Source organism: Scatophagus argus, chromosome 8 (assembly GCF_020382885.2).
Source record: "Scatophagus argus isolate fScaArg1 chromosome 8, fScaArg1.pri, whole genome shotgun sequence".
In the NCBI taxonomy this organism is placed as follows: domain Eukaryota; kingdom Metazoa; phylum Chordata; class Actinopteri; family Scatophagidae; genus Scatophagus; species Scatophagus argus.
Genome location: NC_058500.1, coordinates 17,963,174 through 17,979,455, shown reverse-complemented (window position 1 = coordinate 17,979,455; position 16,282 = coordinate 17,963,174). Strand labels below are relative to the sequence as shown.

General features: G+C 41.2%; 1 protein-coding gene across 1 annotated transcript; it reads right to left on the bottom strand.

The window, feature by feature from the left end:
* Positions 1–5,388: 5,388 nt before the first annotated feature.
* si:dkey-72l14.3 (Glyco_hydro_56 domain-containing protein) lies at positions 5,389–8,785 on the bottom strand. The gene is made up of 5 exons (XM_046398170.1): positions 8,201–8,785; positions 7,178–7,426; positions 6,403–6,549; positions 5,978–6,064; positions 5,389–5,715 (listed from the first exon to the last, which is right to left on the bottom strand). Exons 1-5 carry the CDS (start codon positions 8,783–8,785, stop codon positions 5,389–5,391), a joined length of 1,395 nt encoding a protein of 464 aa, XP_046254126.1.
* Between the last annotated feature and the right edge of the window lie 7,497 nt (positions 8,786–16,282).

Below are 16,282 nucleotides of genomic sequence, written 5' to 3'. Positions count from 1 at the left end.
GGAGAACTTCTGGAGGTGACATCTGCTGGTGTTGTAGGGGGGGTCCCCATGCTGCAGACCACCACCTCAGACACAGTTATGCAGTCTCACATACTGTGGCCTGTTGGTGAGGTAGTCGATGATCCAAGCAGCCCAATGTCCGTCCACTCCTGCTCTCTCCAGCTTCTCTCTCAGCAGCACTGCTTGAATTGTATTGAATGCACTTGAGAAGTCAAAAAAACATGATTCTCACAGCGCACCCAGCACTCTCCAGGTGAGTCAGCGCCCGGTGCAGCAGGTAGATGACAACGCCATCGGCCCTGATGTTTGTCCGTCGCTGTGCTCACCACAGAGCAATGGGCAGTTGAATGCATTTTATGGCCCTTTAAGGCCTAGTTCACTCAAATTATAAAAGAGCATAAGTTCTCCTTTTCTGTTATCTAGCATAAGCTTAGATATATTTTGTAATTTATTATTATTTATTTATTATTTATTTATTAATTTTTAATAATAATTTCTGCTGCCCCGCAATACCATAATTGCCATTGGCATGTTTTACGTTTGCTTCTTTTTTTTCGGTTGAGTTCAATTCTCGAGTACATGAGGCCTTAAAAATAAGAATTAAATTTAACATAACAAAGCACTGAAAAGTAAATATACGAACAAAGTGTTGCAAAGAAAACGAAACCTTAGTGCAGGTTTGACAGATTGACCTCACTTCAGGTTGAATGGCTCATTTTGATACGACATATAAGCTGATATCAGTACACTGATAGGTCAGTCTAAATGTAGCATGTCCCACCTCCTTCTTAAAAAAACAGCTAGTGAAACTGAAAACAGTGACAAGTGTTTGTACCACTGTCTCTTGGCACACTCAGTGATAGGTTTGGACTTAAGCTCTGGGTATACTTTGTTGTCCTTTCTTTATGATGTTATGTTCAACTCCCTAGCAGCTCATCTGCAGCTAACAGAGATCCAGTGTCTTGCTCAAGGGCACTTCTGAAGGGCTCATATTGCAGTTACAGCCCAGTCCTTCCAAGTGAAGTCTGGTTTATTCACAATTTAAGGTTCCAGGCATAGACCTCCAGCTACCAGCAACAGTAGAACAGTCAGGTAAGGGACACTGAGTGGATTTGTACCACTGTCTGTAGTTGCTTCCAGTGAAGGCTTGGGACTGTCAGTACCAGGGGAACTGCTTAACTCAGTAACAGAGGCACCTTTTGCTGAAGAAGCTATGGTAGAAGCTGTTGTAGTCCCCATTACATCTCCAGCCTTTTCTTCTACTGCACCTCCAACAGATGCTCCATCTTTGGGGGACTGCTGGTCTGAGATGTCTCTGTCTGCAGTCTTGTACCACTGGCACTGGAAGTCCTTTTTCCAGATCTCAGCTGGGTCTGGTTCTGCTGGTTTAGTGCTTGTGTCTGGCTGATCCGTAGCCTTTGCTGCCTCTGTCTGAGATATTACATAGAAAATGAGCTTAATGTTAAAATTAATAGATAGATACTTTATTGATCCTGAGGGAAATTCAAGGATAATTAATTTAATTAGTTAATGTTCCCAGGGAAACCCAGTGTTCCTGTGTTCAGTGCTGTAGGAACAAACTCCTTTGGATCTTTCTCTGTTGTGTCTCAGATATTGTTTTCCTGTCTGCTTTCTCTCTGTCTAAACACCGATGATCCTCAGGCAACAACCCTTCCTGCTGATTTTTGTCCCCCTTTTTTAATAAAGTTTTCATAATCTTTGTCAGTTGTGACTCAGAATGACTTGTTCTGTTTACAACTTTCCACCCAACATAAGTTAAGAACTTCTTTGCATTTGTCTTTCAGCATATAAACAAAGGCTTTTTTTTTAATTAGAAGGGGGAAAGTCAATGAGGCAGTTAGAGCTATTCATCTTTGTACCGGCACCCCAGTATCTCCCCAGTGCTCTGTGTGTTCGTTAACCTTGCTCCTCAAATAATGCACTTAAAGTGTTGTGTGATACACACTGTGTGGTTAATCACATACATCAAACCTTCAGTTTATAAAGACTAAACATTAAAGAAACCACAAACTACAACTTTCAAAATGACCTTTAAGTGGAATCAGCACGCCTCTAAAAGAATTTCAACAAGAATTTATTTAGGATTTGTTACTGGGCAGTTTTTAACTGGAAACTTAGTTTAAGACTTTTTTCATCTGTCATATCCTCCTGAGACCCGGCCCATTCATTTGTGTCCTTTGTAGTGGACATTGTGTTCACCTGTGTCTTCCTAAAGTATTTGGAGTTAACCTATCAAGCCCTATAGCATTCTGTAGAGGACATCCTGGGCTTTCCAGTGATATGTCATGTGATGGGTTTGCATGCTGGGAACTTTACTTTTTTTCTCTATCAAGATGGCCGCCATACCAACAGCCACATTTTATGGAAAGAGGAGAGGTAAGTTAAATATTCTTTATCTGTTGCTATTTTTTCCATGATAATTATATATATTCTTGTTTATTAACATGTCAGTAACAATATTTTTACATCTGAAAACAGTTTTATTATTTCTGTTTTGAAATAACAGTCATTTAATGAATGTCAATTGTAGTGGACAGCAGGATCATTTTAATGTATTTAAAGACTGCACATTGTTGTAGGAGAAAAAAGTCAAGCAGAGAGGATTCTATACCGGATAATAGAGGGAGATTCAGATTTGGAGCTGTCAGATGAGGAAAAGGATGAAGATGAGTATGAGCCTATGATAGGGGAAGATGGTGATGAAGAGGGAGAGGAAGAAAATGCAGGAGAATCTGATGAGACAGAGTCAGAGTCAGAGAGAAACCAGCAAAGTCGTCGTGCTCTGTGGGCCAGGACTAACTTGTATGTTTTATTTAGTTTCAGGCTATTGTATTCAATCTTATTGTCATTTTTAGAGTTTTGTAATATTTGTACTATATGTAACATACTATATGCAAGTTGTCTAAAAATATGCTCATGATTTTGGTCAATAGGGAGTAATATTACATGCATGACAATGAAATTACTGCATTAATCCAAATTGATGTGTAAAAAATTAACTGTTATTCCTTTTATTAACTTAAATTTATTTGTGTTTTTCTTCCATCCATCATAATAGATTCACACCTGTGTTACCTGTGCTCCCTGCCTATCAAGATGACCCTAAAATCCGTGAATACTGGAGTCCAATCCAGTACTTTTCACAGTACATTGACGACAACATCTTTGAAGATCTGGCAGCTTTTACAAATCAAAGACAGCTGCAAATGACAGGAGTGTCAATGAATACTACTGCCCAAGAAATCAAGATTTTCTTCGGCATATCAGTACACATGTCCTGCCTTGGCTATCCCAGAGTCAAAATGTTTTGGGCTAAAAAAACTAAAGTGCCGGTAATTAGCAGGAAAATGACAAGGGACAGGTTCTACAAGCTGAGAAGCTCACTCAAGATTGTCAATGACCTGGATGTGACTGAAGAGACAAAGGAGTCAGACATTCTTTGGAGAGTCAGACCACTGCTTGACCGTGTGAGGCAAGGTTGTCTCAGACTTCCAAGGTGTGACAAGGTGTGCATTGATGAGCAAATAATCCCGTTCACAGGCCGCTGCCCAGTCAGGCAGTATGTGCCAGGAAAGCCAAACCCTACTGGCCTAAAAGTTTTTGTGCTTGCCTCGCCAAATGGTTTGGTCCTGGATTTCGAGGTCTATCAGGGCAAGAATACATTCAGGGGCCAAAGACTGGGAGTTGGAGCTGCAGCGGTCTTACGTATGGTCGAGTCTGTTCCTACAGGAACTTATGTGTTCTTTGATCGATATTTCACGACGATCGATCTCATGGACGCTTTGCTCTCAAAGGGTCTTCCAGCAACTGGAACCATTATGAAGAATAGGGTTCCAAAGCAATGCCAGCTGCCAGAAGATAAGCAGCTGAAAAAAGAAGGGAGAGGGGCTTCAGTGACGTTGGTCCGGAGGGGGCCTGAGCTGGCAGTGACGAAATGGTTTGACAATAAACCAGTTCTGATGGCCTCCACTGTCTACGGGAGAGATCCAGAGGATATCTGTAGCAGATGGTCCAACAAAGACAAAGGTCATGTCCAGGTGAGACGTCCAGCAGTAATCAGGGAATATAATGACAACATGGGTGGCGTAGACCTCTGTGATCGAATGCTGAGCTTCTACCGCATGTCAACCAGGACCAAGAAGTGGACATCACGTGTGATGACGCATTTCTTTGATGTTGCCATCACAAACGCTTGGATCCAGTATAAGTCTGACAGTACAGCACTGAATCGACCAGCTAAGAACACCCAGCAGTACCTGGACTTCAAATTGCACCTGGCTGAGGAGCTGCTGGATAGTCCATCATTTGATGACAGCAGTGAAGACAGTGAGGAAGAGTATCAGCCACCAACCAAAACAAGGATCCCACAACCAGAGCCATCTGTACGCAGACTAGGAGCCAGGCACATGCCAGAGATGATGGACATAAAACATGCTGAAAGATGCAGGAACAAGGGCTGCAATGGCAAGACATACATGAGGTGCACCCAATGCAAGATGTTCCTCTGTATAACCAAAAAGAAAACATGCTTCCAGGATTATCACCGCTAAAATATGCAGGGGAAAATGAAATGCAGTACTGTTTATGTTCTATGTCTTATTCTATAGTTCACTGTTAAACTAAATACTTGTTTTTTGTCCTCGCAAGCAACAAGCATCAGAAAAGTGATAGAGAATTTGTTTTTTTGTTTTTTGATCAAATTAAATGTGTTCTTGGGTTAATATCACTCATAATCTGTTAATTTTTTTATTTTCTGAATTCAGTTCTATTTTCACATGGAAATCGTCCTGTTGTACTCCACAGTGGACATGATGTGAAATTAAAATTATAAATATATTCAAAAAAATTAAAATGGTATGGTGTTTTTTTAGGCCCAAATAGATAGGAAATCACACAAAAAAAGAAATTGTAAGACACTTTTTTTCTTCAGTTCTCAGGAGGATAGGGCTCTTAGAGTCTCCACAACTACTGGGCTGTGTTATGGCTTTGCCTAATGATTAAAAGCAGCTCTGATGCTGTTGCCGTGACCAAGGACAGCAGACAACCAGTGTGGTTTATTGGCTGTCTGCAAATATGGAAGTTGGGAGAGCTTCCAAAAGTGAAGCCAAAACATGTTGATCACCTCCTGGTGGCTGGTTGAAGTACAGGTCATAAAGTGCTTCCCATCCATGTTAGAAGATGGGATATCAAACTAAAAACTCCAAGTATATGGGGGCGGCGTGATGATTGACAGCTGAGCGCTGCTTGCAATTGGTTCAGGCAGGTGTATGGGTGGGAACTTGATCCCAAGGCTCCACCGCCCAATCATTACATTGAATTACGTCATCAGCACAAGATGGCAGCATTCATATCTGGGATGTTTTGGTTTCACTTTTGTATGTTGGGAGGAAATGGGGATAAGTTGTCCATCTTCACGTCAATAGTGTGCTGTTGATCCAACGTACAGTTACTGTTTACTGTAGGACTGGGCATCAAACTTGTCAAACTGTATTCTCTCACCTTTTCCGTCACCCTCTCCACCACTTTGGAAGGCGGTGGGAGGTGGAGGTAGGCAGAGTTTTCCGGATTCTGACGAACACATCGGCCCCTTCCCTGGCACAGAGAGGCTGAGCAGAGTCGAGCTGCTGTGGTTACGTTGCTGGAGTAGGGTCCCAGGACCTTACGGACAAACTCTGCCAGGTCCTGGCACTCTCTCTGGGAATGAGACAGCCGCACAGTTTGCATGTGCAGGAACAGTGACGTGTGCTGATAGATATAACAGACATTTTCAACACAAAGCAATCTTTGCAGAATTTAGTCTGTGAAATAGTGTGAAATAGTAAAACCACGTGTTTATAAACTGCAATCCTGAGGAAAAAAAAAAAAGCTAAAAAGGGTAATGTCCATAAATATCAGTGGTTGGACAAGTGTGCATGCATGTGTGTGTTGCACTTTATGCAAATGTGTAGTTGTGTACCTCTGTCTTGGTCTCACTCCTCTCCCAGATGACAACTCCGGCTGTTCCCATGGCAGCACTCTCTCCTATGGTTCTCACCAGGTCTGCCTGTAAAAAAACAAGATGATACAAAGACTTTGAGCACAGCACGTTCTTTTTCAACTTTTCTCTTTGTACTTGTCATAGTATGATACAGCATAAGCATTATCACATCTGTCATGTTTATTTTAGTCTAAATCCCACATCTGATGGTACAAGTGCTGATCAAATACGCATTTGTCTATTTATTCTCTTTTCCAAATAAAAGAGAGACTTCACAACCTGGAAATAATTATCACTATGATACAACGTGAATCCACTTCTGTCCTTCCTCTCCACTCGTTCTGCTTTAGCACTGATGTGTGTGTGGGACTCTTGGATTCAAAATCAGATGTTGATGTTCTCACCTGTGACAGAAATGTATTAGTTGAGGCGTATACGCTCTTGACCAATGGGAATACGGGAAGATCAAACGCCATCCCAGTGAGAGAAGATACTCGCAGTGCTTCCCTGATTTGACTGGACAAATAAAACCTGGCTCCAGAAGTCCCACCCTATCAAAAAAGGGGTCAGATTGTACACATTTATGCCTATAATGCAGGTATAACACAGTTGCTGGAAATATATCAAAAGTGACTTTGGTTTACAGTGTTACAAAGTGCTTTAACAACAATAAGCTTTGATCTGTTTTTGTCCACTGAAGCTGTTTTGACAACTTTTTTCCTGAGTCAGGATTAATGAGTTTACATCAGTCAGTTGCACATCAGCCTCAGGAGCCGAAACTGGATTGTCTTTTTCTGCTACAAGGAACTCTCATATTTGTCGGGATTAGAGGAAGCAGTGCACGCTTGGCCGTGACAAGACGCAGTTACAAAACTCAGTGCTAAATCAAATATGTCATTTTTTCATTTGACTTAATTTTTTCTGCAGCTTTGTAGATGTTGTCAGCCAAACTCAAGTGAGACAATATTTTTCACATCTCTCCTCTCTTTCACATCTCTCCTCCCTAAGGTTTGGTTCCTGCGTATACCCAGCCAAATTTAACTACTTATGTGGACGTCTATCTTTCCGATCAAGTTTTCTGTGCTCCCTCCACATTGATTATTGTGCTTATAAAATGTCTCAGCTCAAAACAACAATGTGAGTAGAGACACAAAGTGAGAACAAAGAAATGTGTCCCACCTGCAGCTTCTCCAGGGTGAGGAGAGGGTAGAGGGCGGAGCATCGTTTCCATAGCCACAGAAGTTCATCATTGAGGGCCATCTCTGCAGCAGGGCACTGGCCGGTGTAATTGGCTAACATGGTTTGTGCTGGATCACCATTGTAGCAGCTGGGGTAAGGGGAGACGCCCCATAATGCTTTGGGCCTTAGCCTTTTGACCTCCCGTAGAGTCTCCATCATTACTGACTGGGCTGCTGCCTCAAAGTCCACCTGTGATGGGATCAACAGATCACCTTTTAGTTTCCACTAGACAATCTGTTGTCTAAAAACTGGCAGCTTTCCAAAGTTTTTTTTAGTAGTCCTTAAAGGGCCAACTCCTCAAACCTCAGCAAAGGACTCAGGGATATGCAATAGTATTTACAGTGAGATGATGATAATATGAGATGTTTTCGGGATTTATAGGACATGATGTAAAATGCGTAATACACATGTACGTAATACACAAAAACACATGGCAGCTCATATACTACTTTGTACTAATATATTAACCATTTCCAGATGGGGCTCCATTAAGTATGAATATTTTAACACTTGGTAGGTGTTGAGACTTTTCAAACATTTCTCTCATAGATTTCCACTGAAAATTTCAATACTTTAAAAACAGTGTGCATTTTGTTGGGCAACAGCGGTCCCCATAAACACAGAAGAACCAGTTAGTCTGTGTGCACATGTCTGTCAGTAGGGCTATTAGTGAGCAAGTCTCTGTGGATATTTGCTCAAAACTTGTTCTTGACTAAAGAAAAAACCCTTTTGGAAGTGTTTTCTGTTGGCATCTTGCACGCACCACCATCTGCCAACAGCTTTGAAAGTTTTCTCTCAGTTTCATGCTTCCTCAACTTCCCTTTTATCCCTTTCCTTTTCATGTTCACTTATCTTCCTGCTTTTCAGTTCTTGTAAACTTTTCTCCCTTATTGCCTCTCTGCATAGATGTCCGCTTCTGCCAACTACTCTTTTTTATTACCTCATTCCTTCATGTTTCTTTACCTGTGACCACTTCTCCACCTCCACTGGGGTCCAGTTAGGGAAGAAAGCCTTCAGAAGGTTCCTCGATGCCTCCAGATAAATGGCCTGTCTCTCTCGGTTCCTCGACCACTGGGGGACCCACTCTCCCCAGCGCAGCACTCCCAGCCCGAGGTACCTTGGGGCAGGTAAAGCCGCCTCCAAGTCCTGCTGTGTCTTTTGGAGGTGGTTGTCCAGCCGTGTGTGTTGTGGCAACCCTCCATTAACTGGTGTGTCTTTGTCCACAAAATATGGGTAGTTCCCCAGTGTGTCCTCATAAAAGACAACCACGCGGCCCTCTCGTTCCATCCCGAAAGATCTGAGATCTGGCCGGCCGGAGCAGGAAGAATCTGGGATGCCCCAGAAGATGATGAAAGGTTGTCCGGACAGGAGAGGCGGACGAGCTGGACCGGCAGTACTGAGGTCAGCAAAGGCAGAAAGTAGAAGGAGGTGCAGTAAAACTAGTGGCTGGACTTGAAGGATGGCCGATGAAAACGGTGTGTGAGTCCTGAAATTGTAAGGTGTCAGTGGCTTTGGGTGCAGACTCGACCGTGGCTCGGTCCACGCCATTGAAACGGCCACCTCTCAGGCCTCTCACCGCTTCAGGCGTTCACAGCCAGTCATGTTCCTGCAAAACACATAGTATGTGTCAAAGCTTCTTCAGTCTGTAGTGTGACTTGGTCACTAAACAGAGCCTTGGTGAATTAATGAACAGCAAGCAGTCTCCTGCTATTTGCTTTTATCAATTCTTTCATTGAACTGTGCTGTTTTGTCACCTCAGTGTCTCAGTTTAAAGGCTTAAAATCCTTCTTGAAACTGTTTTTAGCTTCTCTGCCATCCTTTATTGTTCGCTCCCATTTTAAGCTGGTGGAGTGAAATCAGTGACAGATTATAGGCTTCTCAGTGGTTCCATGGGTTCATGAGGAAGACTGATGTGGTTAATATTTTATACTCTTAGTGCTGTAGGATACAGCAGACGCTCAGGAGGGGTCCAGATTTGAACATGGTTACAGAGTGTGTGTACAAGGCTGCACACAGGAGTGAAGTAGGATCAATGCTAAGTGGAGGCACCAATGATACACTGGCACAGACACTGGCCTCAAATAGATAAAGCGATGACTAAGAAACCTACATTTGTATAAAACACACAATAAAAGTACATGCATAAGAAAATAAGGAAATATGGGCCGAGGTTCAGGGTCTCTGTAGACACAGACAGCATCACACACCTCTAGAGGGTCATTAAGCCCATTATACCTATATAACAATATAGTTTCCACTGGGTGCCTTGAGACTGACACACAGGTGACTGCTGTGTGACTCACTCAGCTAATAATGAAAACAGTCAATAATCCACTTTAGTAGTATCAGGCCTGTTGAGTCAGAGAGAAAACTGAGGGTAAATCGTTCAAAGTACACTTACTCTAGTACTACAGTTTAAAATGCTGTTTGTATTCTGTGAGACTCCATTGTTGTAGATCCACTACATTTCAGAGCGACATCCTCTACTTTTCATTCCACCACATTCACCTGACAGCTGCAATTAGTTTGTATTTTTTGCTTTGAAGATGGAATAAATTCATTAAAAAAATCATGAATTTTTGGACTTTAAACAATGAGCAATTTGTTAGACAAACTCCCATTTTAAAACACTGCTTACACGTCAATACGTCAATAATTTAACACCCGGACATCAACAGAGGAAGGAAAACTGACAGATGGACCCTTTGAAGACGCGTGCTGCAGTTACTTCCTGCCAGCGTGTGTTCATGAAGCTTTTTTTTTGGCTTGTTACTACACTGTCAAACGGAAGAAATATAGTGGTAGATAAATATTATTTGAAATAAAGTTCTGCTTGCTCAACAGACACACGAGGAAACCCTTCCATGTAACTAGTTGTCGGTAACAGGTAGACAACATCTGGCCAGCTGATGGTGGTAAATTCAAGACAAAATGTAAAAAACTAACAGCTTAATCAGGACCTACTTTCCTTGTTTACATAAGAACTAAATATGGTTGGTAATGGGAGATTATTTGTGGGTAAAAATCTGTAGACGAATACAAGGCTGCTCCCCTGAAAATGATTTAAAAAAACAAGCAAACAAACAAAAAAACAAAAACTTCCCAAACTGGGGAGGCTAAATAATGAGAAACTTGTAATATCATCAAAGGCTAATTTAAACAACATCCTCCCAAAAACACTACCTGCAGAAAAGTGACAACATTGAAACAACAGCGTGGGGCTTGAATCTGTTGACATTTTGGCTGATTGGCACCATTAAAAATATGGCAGATTAGCTTTTCTGTTTGCATTTTACCCACGCATGTACAGACACCTAACACTGGATTACCGTGATGTTAACGGAAACTTAAGAATATGAAGATTCTAAAGCAGGTTCTAAGGAGAGAAGTGCTTTAATTTGTGCTATAAGCTGTGTGTATGCTTCTTGGTAAATGGGCCAAAGTAGAAAACTGACTTTGTGTTGTTTTCAGAGCACCTGCAGGCACCTCTCACCTGTCACCTCAAGCAGTGTAATTGCCCCTTGTTATGGCCCTTATGTCTCTCCACTCATTCATTCTGGTTTTTCCAAGCATTTCATCTTTACAGTTCATGTTTTTAGGTTTTTGTATTGACTACAGTCATATTGAACTCTACAGGATTATTCTGTGTCCTATTCCTCTGGTGTTAACAAATGGCTGTAGCATCTTAATGTTTTCCATCTTATTTTAATTCACCAGTAACTTGTCACATTTTGAAAAGGTTGCGACAATTGCTTGTTAGCAATGGAAACCCGACAGTGCAGATAACTGCCTGCTCACTAACAAGCAAACCAGGATTTTTGTCACTGGAAATGTGTATAATAAACGTGTGTAAATAAACACACTGGCTTTAACGAGGGAAAAGAAGACGATATATATATCTGCACCTCCTTAAAGGCTCTGAATGCACTCAGAGGTGTTTTCAGTTAGCCTGGCTGTTAAGACCTTTTAGCAGGTGGAAGTTATTGGAGCCATACAGGAAATGATGTGATGCTACCAAGCTAACTGACTGAGCGAGCTGTTAATCAAGTGCCGTCTGTACACGCCCACACGGTCCTGACAGGATGTCTAATCTGGCTGTGATAACACCTGAGTGGGTGTGCAGAACCCTTCAATTTTACAAATAACACACAGATGAAGTTTGACATATGAAGTGCCTGTGACCTGTCTGCTGTAATGCTACAGTACATTAACAAGACAAGTATCCTGAGCTATTGGACACCATCATTTGATTTAGATGTTTAGCTCAGCTCATTTGTCTCAAAGTCTCAAATTAACAGCCATCTAACTGATTATATCCTACACATGACTGTCTAATTGACTGATTATAACACAACTTAAGTGATTCCCTTGCACATTCCCTGTGAAACCCGTCAGAAAACATTATATATAAATACATGTTAGATTGCAACGGTTAGATTTAGAAAAGAAATTGTATTTTTCAAGTAATCCTTTTGAGATTTCCAGTAATCAGATTGCCACCTCAGCTCATTTTAAACATTTAACTGACATTCTTATCTGCACAGACTTCCGAAGCACGGTTGAATAAGCTCCCAGATCACCAACATTATAAGCCACTAATGCCAAGGAGGTCAGAGGTCACAGAATGCACAGTGTGCCACTAATATCCCAGAGTCTCTAAATCGATCACGTGAAAATCATGCATAAAAGGCAGGGTAAAGTGAGGGGATGACGCAGTATTTCTTCTTGTTTCTGATGATTCTAACCATAACTGTATTCTAAACCTGAAAATAAAGTAAGCTAATGCTCTCTAATTGTATTTCTATATTGGTCATTGTCTTCCAAGCGAGATCAGAGGTGTCCTTCTCCAGAGTTTCCCGGTTTTAGTGTAATCCTCCACAAACAAGATCAGACAACCACATTTTATTATTTTTATTACAATCATCGGCAGCTCTCAGGACTCTGCCGCCTTTTTTTTTTTTTTTAATTCTAAGCCGTAATCCTGTCATACTGTAAAGTATGCAAGCCCTCACTCACTGGGAGCAATGAATGGTAAACGTGATAGCAGGCTAATCTGTTCAGACGAAGCCTCTGGTCTGTGTTTACTCTTCTGTCTGGACAGAGGCTGATCCTGAGCCCACCGCCTCCGCAGCTCAGAGAATATAAAGGCACGTTAATGGTTTTACGTTAGGGAGCCTCTGAAGTGTCAGCTTATATATTGCACATTGTTTCAGAAGTTAACTTTTACAAATCAACTCAATGGATGATACATTCAATTGATTAAGTTAATAACACTCTTTTAGTTATTAAACAAATCAATAATTTATGTCATTAGGAATGTCATTCAACCAAGAAGGAATTAATGAGTAGATAATTTTTTGTTATTTCATTTTCTCATGTGTTTTTCTGTTCATTTTTATGTCTCAGTCTGTTTGTCTGCTCTTCTCCCATGAAAGCCACCATGCTGTGCCAGTAACACAAGAAAAGGAAATCTGTTATTTCAGCCTGCTGGGACTCTGATTTGATCTTGTCATCATGAGTGTGTCAACAGTGTTGAAAAAAAAATCAGGCACTTGAGGATAAAAATACCCATAACAACAAGAAAACCCTGCTTATTATGTTAAATTTAGACCTCGAGATCTCGTTTAAAAACTTGGCACCCGGAAGCAGCGAGCTTACGGCCGCATTGGCTGCTGCTTTCTATCTTTGACCCTGACTACCAAACGTTGGCTACAGTGCAGTGCAAAAGGTTTTCTTCTTCTGTTTTGTATTTTGTCAAACTCTTTCTTTAATTCAAAAGGCCCACCTGTGTTTTTTTCCCCCCCAAACCTTTTCAGCAGGACCACTTTCAAAGGTCCATTGTAATGTTTTCTTGTATAATATGAAGCTTTCAGTAGAAGGAGTTGATTGATGAGTCTGCATTGGCGGTGCATTAAACTGCTGTTCTACCTTCCCATGTTCTCTGGCCAAGTTGTTTGTGCCTCTGCTCAATGAACTGAGAGGAAACACTGGTAGGATCTAATCAGGATGTGAAATCAGCTGAGATTAGCACGATACATGCGTCACTCCAATGCAATGCCCAGAAAAGAACCAGTGCAGCCATGTTACAGAAAGTCAATATACAGTCCATGCATACAGCTGGTTTAAGTGTTCAGGAGTTATTTGCTCATAGAAAAGTAGTTCTCTAGCATCTGTCTCTTTTATATCACTGATGTTACATGCATTTTTAGGTAGCTTGGACCTAGTTAGGGAGGTGATAGTTACTTCTGTTTACTCAGAAAATGTACAGTTGGACTGACATTAAAATATGTGGAAGGACTGCAGACAATAGGCGTCACCACAGCTGCCATTTTCCCTCAGTGAAGCCACATTGTCACACCGAGGAATCCAAGGATGTCAGTCGAATCCACTTCGTCACATCACGTCTAGATCATACTTCCATCATCCTTGTCAGGCACTTTGGTCCCTGACGTGATACCACAAACAGTAAGCATCACATTAAAATAAGCTGTGAATCTTGAGGGTTTTCAGGGATATAGTCGCTCCCAGTGTGGGCTGGGATCATCTCCAGCCCCCTGCCACCCTCTGACAGGGTAAAGCTAATGGATGGATGGATGGATGGATGATGTATTAAACTTTCAGTCATGTCCCTGATGGCCCTGCCTATAAAAATTAAGACCAAACTACCTGTTGTATGGTTTCAGGTATAGTCAGTAAAACATCACCACAAACTGATCTAAAAAATAACCATATTGTTCAGGCAAAACCCTTCTAGGAAATTCTAGAAGATTTCAAAAATGAAACACCAAATTCACAAAGGTGTACAGTAAAACTATTAAAGTCCATCACACTGATGCTGCTTGCTGTAACAGTGACGCTGTGTCTGCTTTTCTTGCTGAGTAACATTCTATAGTGTTTTTTCAGCAAACATACACTGTACACCCATTCATTTACACCTGTGAAGAATCTGATATGTCAGCCATGTCTGCAGCTTTGATGGAAACACAGTGACAGTTTCAGAAGCACATAGATACAGAGATACAACATGTCTCGACTCAGACAAGTGCAGTTTTGTATTAATAATGTAATATGTTTGTGTCAAGGCATTCTGTTAAACATGAACCACAATCCTGTTTTTTACTCAACAACTTTTCGATGATAGCTTTTTCCTTTAGTAGAAACAATTCTATTTTGCACATTGATTGCCAAGGTATTAACATCTTCATTTTCATAATTCCAGTTGGATTATTGGGTCTTTGGGTGCAAACTAACTACACATTTACATCGATGTTGGAAGTGGACTGAAAAAACTGCTCACTTACCTTTTTGCTTACCTTTGTGTCTGTCGTACCAAGACATACAGGAAACGGTTATGCTATTTTATTTTCAGTTTTTGCCATTGTATTTCTGATTGGAACTTCAGAAAGCATTTGTTTTTCTTTCAGATAGACAGATAAATAATTTCTTAAGGTCACTGATTAAAATGACAAACACAACACCACATAAATGCAAGAAAAGCAGCGCAACAGCAAAAATGGCTGCATTTTAATTCATTGAAGAAATCTGTTTTGTTTTGCTTTCTTGTATCATCCAACTCCATCGTGAATCTATTTCTGTCATTTAATTTGCCGTTTTATCTTATATATTTTGAATAATATTTGTCATTTATTTATTTCTTTTTTTTGTATTACTTTGCTTCAACATTTTATCATGGTGCAGTGAACTGAAACCAAAACCAATACCAATATTAGACAAATGCTATACTGTGAAAACAAGACAAGACAAGCCAAACCAAACTTACCGAGGCCAGGGTTGTCCCAGTATTTACTCCTCAATGCCTGGACATCGTCTGAGTTACTGCCTCTGATACTGCGATATTTTATTCCTCTTTCCTCTGTTTTATTAGTTATTCTTCCAGATAGAAAAAAGAAGGAATCCTGCTGGATTTGTGACGGCATGGATAAGCTGTGCATGTATAACATGCAGCAAAAAGAAGCCTGACATCTGGAAGAGAGACATAGAGTGGGAGGGAGGGAGATAAAGAGACAGAAATAGACGAGAGAATTAAAAAGAGAGACAAAATTGTTTGGAGAGGAAGAGAGGTGACAAATGACGAAGGAAAAGACAGAAAGCAAGTTTTAAAAAAAGCGAGTCAAAGAGTGGAAGACAAGGTGTTGAGAGTCTGTCCGAGAGTTAAAGTGATGGGTGGGCAGGTGTGTGTGTGTGTGTGTGTATGTGAGAGAGAGAGAGAGAGAGAGAGAGAGAGAGAGAGAGACCTCACCTTCAGCCTGGCTAAGCTTTCTTACTAAGAGAAGGTAAGCAGGGTCAGCGTTGACCACGTTGACTCACATGACCAATGATACTGACCGTAATCCCATAATCCTCTGCTCTGCCGCTGCCGCTCTTGGCTAATCAAACCACCGGACCTGTGGAGAATCACACCTGTCCCCTGTTCTTCTTCCTCCCCTCTCCTTCTCTTCACCTTTTGTCTCTTCTCATCATCCTCTACTTCTCAATCAGCAAATTCAAATCATCTTTGATCTGTTAATTTCCTTCTTTCTTTAATTTCTCTCCTTCTCTTCTTTGCTCTCCTCCCCCTCCAGCTCCTTTCCTCCTTCCCAAATCCCTCTATCCCTAATCTCTTTTCTTCCACACTTGACTCTTCGTTGTTTTATGTTGACGGAGAAAAAAACCGTCCGGGTTGGTTTGATGCAACAATAAACCACTGCTATCTCTTTCTCTTCATTCTTTTCTCCTTTTGCTTTTTTACTCTCATTCTTCCTTCTTTTCCTTCCTCTACATGGTGAATCACTAACATATTTTTCATCCCTTGTTTCCTGTCCTCCTCTTTATTTCCTTTAATACTTTTCTTTTCTTTTCTTTTTACTAGCCTCAATCCAGATCTCCCAAGTAAATCTGTCCCTCAGATGCCAAACGCCTTTGCGTGTTCTGTATGTGTGTCTGCAGACAGCACCGTGGTTTCTGTTCACCGTGTTTTACACAAGACTGAAGGTCTAGAGCCACGTTAGCACCCCCATGAGGAGTTAAACGAGCGGTGATTTTGAC

Excerpts from the sequence above, each read along its gene's own strand:
- si:dkey-72l14.3 (XM_046398170.1), bottom strand. The coding sequence starts at position 8,785 with ATGGCGTGGACCGAGCCACGGTCGAGTCTGCACCCAAAGCCACTGACA. Across the intron at positions 7,427-8,200 it reads AGGTGGAGAAGTGGTCACAG|GTGGACTTTGAGGCAGCAGC; the intron begins GTAAAGAAACAT and ends ATCCCATCACAG. Across the intron at positions 6,550-7,177 it reads TCACCCTGGAGAAGCTGCAG|GGTGGGACTTCTGGAGCCAG; the intron begins GTGGGACACATT and ends CTTTTTTGATAG.